The sequence below is a fragment of the Perca flavescens genome, chromosome 5 (genome assembly GCF_004354835.1).
Source record: "Perca flavescens isolate YP-PL-M2 chromosome 5, PFLA_1.0, whole genome shotgun sequence".
Taxonomy (NCBI): Eukaryota; Metazoa; Chordata; class Actinopteri; order Perciformes; family Percidae; genus Perca; species Perca flavescens.
In genome coordinates this window covers 16895694-16905014 of record NC_041335.1, presented here as the reverse complement: position 1 = coordinate 16905014, position 9321 = coordinate 16895694, and the positions used below count along the sequence as shown (strand labels likewise).

At 37.8% G+C, this 9321-nt stretch overlaps 2 protein-coding genes across 3 annotated transcripts; one reads left to right on the top strand and one right to left on the bottom strand.

Moving 5' to 3' along the window:
- Window positions 1-94: 94 nt before the first annotated feature.
- Window positions 95-3600, top strand: drc10 (dynein regulatory complex subunit 10). Of its 2 annotated transcripts, none has more exons than XM_028578950.1 (5): window positions 95-273; window positions 927-1557; window positions 1727-1948; window positions 2118-2189; window positions 3168-3600. In XM_028578950.1, the coding sequence occupies exons 2-5, from the start codon at window positions 928-930 to the stop codon at window positions 3447-3449; spliced, it is 1206 nt and encodes a 401-aa protein (XP_028434751.1). In that variant the 5' UTR covers window positions 95-273; window position 927; the 3' UTR covers window positions 3450-3600. The 2 variants fall into 2 exon arrangements, with proteins under 2 accessions (XP_028434751.1, XP_028434752.1); XM_028578951.1 differs by lacking the exon at window positions 95-273 and adding an exon at window positions 282-316.
- A 398-nt stretch (window positions 3601-3998) lies between these two features.
- On the bottom strand, window positions 3999-8658 carry cfap73 (cilia and flagella associated protein 73). The gene is made up of 7 exons (XM_028578929.1): window positions 8470-8658; window positions 8243-8378; window positions 7076-7168; window positions 6751-6942; window positions 4800-5021; window positions 4523-4681; window positions 3999-4433 (listed from the first exon to the last, which is right to left on the bottom strand). Exons 1-7 carry the CDS (start codon window positions 8496-8498, stop codon window positions 4293-4295), a joined length of 972 nt encoding a protein of 323 aa, XP_028434730.1. The 5' UTR covers window positions 8499-8658; the 3' UTR covers window positions 3999-4292.
- Between the last annotated feature and the right edge of the window lie 663 nt (window positions 8659-9321).

Here is a 9321-nt window from a genome sequence, read left to right as displayed (position 1 = left end):
TTTATTTATTCATTCATTTATAAAAATGCATAATCATGCATACATCTATTTTCTGCATCATAACATGACTATGAATAAACAGGTGCCAGTGCTTTAACGCTCTCTTAATACATCCATGGGTTTAACGCATAGGTTTAACCATGGATGTGTTTAACACTATGGTTTAACACCATGTACGGCATCCGCATTAGTGGTATCTTAGCAACAGAGGAAAAAATGTCAACAATATTTCTGCTTGCAGCCAACGCATTGAGCCAACGTACGAGTCGAAAGGTAACTATGTAACGTTAGTACATCTAAACTAACACAAGCTAAAGTAACTACTGTCATTCTTTTCAAAAACAATATGAAGCGTTTTTTTAAATCAACGTTAATTTAAAAAACTAAGCAACAATTATTGTTGTTAATTTAACACACGCTAATGCTTACTAATATAACCTAGCGTTAACTAGCTAGCTACTGTCGTGGATAACGTTAGCTAGCTAAAGTTAACTAATGTGATGTGCCAATATACCAGAGTCAATGTTAGCCTACACGTTGTAAAATGTAGACGCTAATATACAGGTAGTTCCCATAAGGGCCAATGACTTAATTAACAGAACATCATTAAAACACACTTCAACAGACAGGAATAGTCCATTTTTTTTTATTATTTGTACTTGTATTTTTTTGCTGCTTTTAAATGTCTTATGTATCCCTGTACGGTGTCCTTGAGTGGCGAAAAAGGCGCCTTTAAATAAAATGTATTATTATTATTATTATTATTATTTGCACAGTCCCATGAGCCAAATTTGCACTCTTTCAGCGCAGTACAGTCCAGCTGCTCCGCCAATATAAACAAACACTGTAGGTTCATATGTAACATAATTATGGAACTACACTAATCTTTTGTTATGGTTAACTGTTTTCCTGCCATCCACTGACAGTATGTCTGCAAAGGGAGCAATGGTGCTGGCGAAGACAAAGACCCAATCAGAAGATGCTCTAAAGAACAAAGACATGTCACAGAAGAAGCTGCTCTCTCTTGAGGCTCAACGCATCTCAAGCATATTGGAAAACTGCATTAGTCAAGTTGAGTTTGCAGCCGCTCTGCCTACTGTCCTCCGGTTTAACAGTGTGTCCAGTGTTGTGGACAAGGAGTTGAGCAGGGCACTTCAAGACCATCAAATATTAGATAAAAGTCTGGAGGGGCTAATAGGTCTCAAGCAGGAGTCAGATGAGGAGCAAGGAGGAGAATTTGGAAAAGCAAGGGCTCAACTTGAGAAGGACATCAAGAACTCTGTCAGGGATCTGCTCAGGCTTGTCCGAGCCCATCCAGATGCCCTTTGTGGTTTGAGGACAAAGCTAGGTATGGAATTAGGGGAGAGCGAGTACATGTTAATTCAAGGACTTAAGAAGTTCCACAGCCACGTGGTAGAACAGTTGCTGACCAGTCCGGATGAGGAGCTGGAGCTGCTTCTCCACAAGCAGGTGTCTTCATCCCCTGCCCAAGATTCGGAGCACCTGGTTTTATTGGAAGAAGAAGTATCTACAAGCATGAAGCAAATAGATGCGATGGTGAGGCATTACTGTAAATTGGATGTTAAAAAAGAGAACCTCACTTTAACTTGCTTAGATGCAGCCAGAGAAGAAAACAAAAACAAAGATTTCTTATGGAAGCCATTATATCCTGTACTCTTGACCTTCTTCTTGTCTCACATCTCCTATCTATCTTTTTGTTTTACAGATTTCTGAGAAAAATGTTGAGATCCAAAATTTGCAGAGTGGTTTGAATGGGAACATCAGACAAGACGCAGGTGTGTCCCTTCTCGTTGAGAAGCAGTGCCAGTCACATATCAAGGCTGCAAAGATAAAGCACACCAGTATACAGCGGGAGATTGATCGACTGAACAGTCAGCTCAACAATTTGATCCTTGAAAACAGGCAGGCAGAGATAGTAATCCAAATGGTAAGTTTAGTGAATCTAACGTTTCACAGTAAATGTAAAATTTCACAGTAAATGTACTTGCATATATATATATATATATATATATATATATATATATATATATATATATATATATAAAATATATATATATAAAACTCATGTCACTGTTACTATTTGTTTTTCTTGGCAGAAAAATGAAAAGGTGGAGGCAGAAATTGAATACTTGCTCCAAACTTTTGACGATGTAATAGGAGAAAACCAGGTACCATCTTAGTCAAACTTGCCACCACAAAGTGCCAAAAGCTACTGAAAAAATAATTGAAATGTGTATACTCTGGACCGCTAGTTCATATGCCTGTTGAGGCTACATAACTAGGGTGTTTAACATGGCAATATGTTCTTGACCTCCATTATAATAATAATAATAATAATAATAATAATAATAATAATAATAATAATAATAATAATAGCTTTTATTTATATAGCGCCTTTCAAGAAACCCAAGGACACTTTACAGAATTAGAGATTGTAGGCTGTGGTAAACAGGTGGTGTTTCAGGAGTTTTTGCAGAATATAGTAGTTATTAATCTGAACAAAGGGTTTTTAATTTACTACCTTTTTTCCCAGAGCCTTCACACACATCCCAGTCTATATCAGCTGATTGAATTTGGTCAGTCTATACACAGATAGAGAACGTTTGTTGATAGATTAAAACAAATAAATTATATTCAGGATATTGTGTATGTGCATCATCCTGCTCTAAAATATAGTACTATAAAACAGACAATCTTCAGGTTAGAGAAACTGAAACCAGTAAATATTTGCCATTTTTGCTTAATTAAACTGTAATGATTAATAGATTATCAAAATAGTTGCCAATTTAATTCTCATTTATTTATTTTATAAGCTCTAAAACACACCAATGTTTTATTTACACCTGCTCATTTTACGCATCGTTCAGGTGTGTCTTTGGTTTGAAATCGAGGACAGATGCATTCACACTTGTATAACTTCTGACAACAATGTGTATGTGTATCAGACTGCCTACTTATCAGCATGACATTAGAGCATGTCTACCTGCTTGTAGACTTATCCCTTCCCTGATTTCAGGATGCTCAGTATCTATGAAATGACCAATGGGGTCTATCTATGTTTAGTAACACTTTTTGTGACATTTCTGATTTAACTTCTTTTTTTCTTCACTATCCGCCTCCATCTCTCTTTCTCGTCTACATCCCAGGCCGACCTGGAGTTAAATAAAATGGATTATGAAATGGAAGAGGAGGAGCTGATGAAACTGAAGACATCCTTTTCTGCCCTAGAGGTTGAGTGCAACCAGATCCAGGAGAAGCGTCGGCTGGCAGAAGAGAAGAGAAAGGAAGATATGAGGGAGCTGGAGTTGAAGACCAAAGCTGCTATTTTTGCCCAAGCCTGGTGGAGAGGCTACAGTACTCGCAAGGCCTTGAAGAACAAGGGCAAAAGCAAGAAGGCCAAAAAAGGCAAAGGCAAGAAGACCAAATAAACAACCACTGACTAGTTTCATTACTCTGGTGCTACAACAACACAAACTGTAGAGCGTGAATGTTTTTGGATGTTTAAAAAAAAAAAAAGAGAGAGACTGTTGAGCAAATATCGTTATACTCCATATCCCATGTGTGTTTGTCATTTATGTGCTGTTCTCAATAAAGTTCTTTATGTTATAAACTAGTATTTACTATTTTTGTGAACAACAAAATCTAAAGGACTGCAGCACTTTCCAACTCTTCTTGAGCAACATTTAATATTTAGATACGGTCTTGCTGCAGACAATATTAAACTAATCATAAATGTTATAACAGCAGCAAATAATGAAACACTTTCGAAAAACTATTATTTAAAACCAGTGGACATCCACAGAAATGTTTTGACATATGGCTTTGCTGCACCTGTTTTGGGTGAACAACTTTATCATTGCATGGATTGGATTTTAATGACTTTAGCAAGTCTCCAGCATAGCCCTCCTCAACTTTAAACTGAAAAAACATCAGCTAAAATAAGTAAGTAGTAGTAAAATACTACAGGGACTGATTAATCGGGTGTACCAGTTGCTGTTTTCTTTATTGACCACAGGGTGGCAGTACAGGACTTTATGTTCTGAGTAATCGACTGTCTACATTACATTTCATTCATGTGTCATGTGGACAGGAGGAGCTGGAAATTGAACCACCAACAGTATACTTTATCGGATTTTGCTACTAGATACGGTATTTATCAAGTTAAAACAAGTCAACCTCAAATGTATAATTAGCACTATCAGATACATTTCAGAATGTATAATCTGGCCATGTTAATGAGGAGCTACATGAAAACGAATCATTGGTTGCACTCAGTGTGGAGCATGTTTCTTACAATGTTGAATTACAGTATTACGCTTTTTGGGCTTTTCTTTTTTCTGTCCTTCATGTCTCTGTGAGAAAGTTTGATGTTGTTTTACTATGTCCTCATAGTCCTGGATGAACATCTTGACCTAAGAAGGAGACAGTAGGAAACAGTATGTTGATCGTTTTCTGTTGCTCTGGCTGTTTATCACCATTTCTGCTCTGTCAGGGTACATACCTTTTCCAGCTGTTTCTCTGTGTCATTCATATTCACATCTTCCTCCTCTTCTAATATGTCATCTGTCATCTCATAGAGGTTGAGGGTCGCCATTTTAATCTGTCCCAGTAGGAGTGTTTTCTTTGCTGCGGTTTCCTGAATGTGGGTCCATTTCCTTTCCTGTGTGAAGACAGGGACAACTAAATTTCACACAAAAGATGGTCGTTCAACCTTTAATCAACATTTCATCTGGTCTTAGCTGTGATGCCGGACTTTGACCCGGGGTCATGTCTGGTACCCATGTTAGAGCCTCAGAGCGCGTCTTCTCTAGCTCGGTCTGAAGCTGGGACAGCTGGTTGTTCTTGTGCAGCCGCAGGAAGTGATGCTGGTCCTCCAGTGTCAGCAGTGCCTTTCTCTGCTGGCTGACCTGCTCCTGCGCCTTACTCTCCCTCTGATAGAGATGGTCTCGAAAGTGGAGAAGACTCTCTAAATGACCTGTGAGCGCCTGCACTTTATCAAACTGGAACACACACACACACACACACACACACACACACACACACACACACACACACACACACACACACACACACACACACACACAAAGTGTAGCTTCATAATTAAACTTCATTATCTACTTAAAATGTGCATAAATCACCCCTGCAAACATCATACAAATTATTGCACGTTTCTGAAATAAAACATTCACCTTTAGGGAGAAAGAGCCAAAGGTGTCATTTCACACAGCGATGTCATACTGTATATTTATTAATGAGTGTGGCTACTGTTTAGGCCATCATCAAGAGACAAGATGAGTCAAGATACAGGGAGGCTTCCCACCATGACTAAACAATTTCCAGGGGTCAAAAATGAGCAGTTCAGTTACAAAATACTTGCATTTTGGATTTTGTGTGAAGGAACCTGTTGGGCAGTTTATGCTTTGAGAGCAGCAAAAATACAAAGACAATGTGGTTATAGTTTTTTTTCGATTGCTTAACAACAGTAGGCACAACTGGAGCTACGTGCGCAAAACTCTAACCATAGTCTGCCCAGCAGCAGTTCATGTGGACCAAACTCTAGTTGGTTTTTCATTGCTTGAACACCGTTTTCAAAACTTTACACACTTATCCCATGGCTTTAACCACAACCTGCACAACACTGTGGATTCACAGCAGATGTTCAAATGCTAACACACTGCTGTCAAAACTGTTAACCATACATTCAAAACAGAATGGATTTCAGTGTGATGCATTTCAAACACTGCTGATTGCAATTTCAACTGAAAGACTTGTTAGTGAACACATACTGTATATACAGAATATAGGGAAAGCTCAGAAAGATTTTTTTGAAAATAAAGAAACACCATTTACTGTAAGAATGAATCAATTATACACTGTACTGTTCGAGAGAAACAGTAAACAGGTAAAAGAGCAAAGATACCAACATGTCCAGGTAGGATGTCTGAGGTTACATACACAGCTCTAAAAAACGTGAGAAACAGTACAATTACTATAGTAAAACTGTGGACTTACTGTTTTCCAGAAAGTAATGGAGGTGGAAGCAATGGGAACACCATGGTCATTTGTATTTATAGATGATGCAGGTGCATGGCAAGCCAGGACATCCAATGTTCTTTTTTTATTACGTACCTTTAGTTTTTAACTTTTTTTCCAGTCATTACATAAATTACTACAGACAAAATAAAATGATGTTTATTGAAACAAACTACTGATTTTCATGCCTTCTTGTTTACATAAAAAACACTGGTAGGTTATAAAATAAAAATGTTCATGTGACAGAATTTCACTCTTTTCTTTCAATAAACTATTGATTAGTGTGAAGTCACTTAAATGATTCAAACTGTAAAGATTAAAAGTTTGTATTGGTTTGATGCTAGTGTTTTTACTCTCAGTGTGTAATCTCCATGAGGATTATTCATAGTGTTTGGCTGCACTGAGCCTGTTTTGAGACGTGTGTGAAGAGTTGTGTTGCTTGGAATGAGTTTTGGAGGTGATGTCAACTGTTTAGTTCAGGCGACTGTTGGTAATGCCGACTGTGGTTAGAGTTTTGCACATGTGGCTTCAGTTGTGACGACTGTCGTTTAGCAATCCAAAAAAACTGTCAAAAAGATATTAACTGACAGATGATTTAGTAAAAAGGATCATTTTATGATACTATTCCTGTACAATAAATACATTTACATTTAGTTCTTTTGCCATGTAAAAAAAAAATAAAAATCTTTGCAGTACCTTGGTCATTTTGACCACCCGCTCCATGAAGTCCCAATACGAAGAGTGTCTCTGGACCTGACGCTGTAGCTCCTGTTTCCTCTCTATCAGTACAGCATACTCCACCTTTAGCCTCTCAAGATCTGCCTCCAGTTGAAGCACCTCTTTCCTCTCCCTCTCTGCTTTCTCAGCAGCTTGATCAGCATCCTCATCCTGCAGGGAGGGAGATAGTGGGATTTAGTTTGGCTGTTGCTGTCCAGTTCCAGCCAAGAAATTAAAATCCAATAAAATTATGTAGCCTACAGGCTAATACAGGAGTTGTGTGTGAAACGGTCCTCTACTGTACCTTGAGAAACTTATCAAAGCTTAAGTGTAACTCCTTCACTTTCTTAGCCTCCTCGTGCAACTTGTGTATGCGCTGTTGCAAACTCTCCAATATCTACATAAAAAGAGACAGCAGACAAAAACTCCCATTTCAGATATATACAATCCAGATGGTACAAGTCATAATTTTAATTTCAGTTATCCAAAATGAATAACCATTCATAATCCATAACCATCAACAAATATCCACAATACATTTGTTAACATATCTGCAATTGCATTTTTACTAGTCACAATTCCAATAGTAGATATCCCTAATGACATTAGAGATATAAAGAAAATGCCATTGTTTTTTAATTGTCTTTTTTGCTTAATTGTTTTTTTTATTCAAAACTTTATTCATCAAAAATTATAAGGAAGAATGACGTTGTGGATACCAAAAAATGACAACTGTGGTTAGAATGAATGTTGTTAGATAATTAATAATGTTGTTAGTTATTGAAGATAATTGTATGGCTTAAACATGATACAATTAAAAAGCATAAGAAGAATATGTTGGTGTAAATGTCTGACATGTTCATTTTGAATAGGAATGTTTAAGATATGTTTTTAATATATCTCAAATTGTAGCCCTACATACACACTACTATGTTTTCATTTTGAAACACAAATTAGCTCTGTCCACACAAGTGATTTAGCTCCAGTAGCAGAAATAATCTCCATCTATATTAACCATGGATGTATAATAAAACAATATTAACATGTCTAACAATGCATATCACATGACCATTCGCATACAATGGGCATGCACTTGCTGGTGTAAACAGGAAGCAGACTATCTTACTGCGGTTGAAAATCATGGATGTATAAGTTAAAAATACAGAAAATACTTTGGAGAAAGAACAACAATGGCGAAAAGGAAGACCAGGGGTTTATTTGCCTGGACCAACAAGGTGGAACTATTATTGAAAGGTATGTAAATCTAATTAACCAAGGGTCGTTTCTGCCCATCCAGACTACAACAACCCTGGAGTTTTTTGTTTTTTTTAACTCAGCAGTGTTTCCAAACTCCGGAGTAGTGTGGACCCGAGGCATAAATGGTCATACATGTCGCAAAAGATAGCCTATTAGTTTTTAAACGATAATGTAGAGATAGTAGTGTGGAAGACTAACTTTAGCTACATTCTACCTGTTTGCATTCCTTCTGCTTTGCATCAAGATCTTCGTCTTCCCGGCGTTTCTTCTGTAGATCAAAAAGGGCAAAGCTCCTGTCACGTAGAGGTCCTCCTGTCACCACACCGTGGCTCGTCCCCGCAGGAGACCTCCTGTTCACACACCAGCATAGCAGAAAGTTAACACTGGCCGCTCAGATGGCTTCACACGCTCCGCCAGGGACAACCACTCCAAAAAACTCACTGTGAAACCAGCTGCTCAGGGACGCTCATGACTCTTTGTTGTCTTTGGGAAGTGCTCAGACAGAGTTAATGGTGATAATCTTCATGTTTTACTCTTCCTCCTGCTGTTGTTGGTTAGTTTTCCAACTTTCTACGAGAGCTCGGACCATGGACAGCGGGCCTTCCTCCCCTCGTTTCCATGGTAACACAAACCAGGAACTTTTAAAGGCACAGTCCGGAATTCCCAGCGCAAAGAAAAACAACTTTCAAAACAAGATCTTTTATTTTCATTCAATCTAGTTGGTCCAGAAAAAAATAATCAGCAACTACAATTTCAAATGTAAAAGATCTTTCTATAAGTCAAACTCTTACATTATTTCAATCATAGCTGAAATGAAAAGCAGATTAATCATTTAGTAGATTGATGCCAAATTACTATACCGACTATTTTGATAATCAATTAATCATTTAAATATTTTTTCAAGCAGACACACCAAACGTTTGATGGTTGATGCTTAGCATCAAAATGTGTGTATATTTAAATAGGAACAGGTTTCTGTTTCAGTGTCAAGTGCACATCATCATGCAGCTGGAGTTAACAGGTGTGTTGCTTTAGCAAATAAGCTATTCTTCAAACTTCACAATAGAAATAGGAGGTTATAGTCTAGGGTTAGCACTATTGGAATATCAGCTGAACATACTATGGACTGACTAATCACAGGTTAAAGGTCCCATGGCATGACAATTTCACGTTATGAGGTTTTTTAACATTACTATGCTTTCCCCCAGCCTGCCTATGGTCCCCAAGTGGCTAGAAATGGTGATAGGTGTAAACCGAGGCCTGGGTATCCTGCTCTGCCTTTGAGAAAATGAA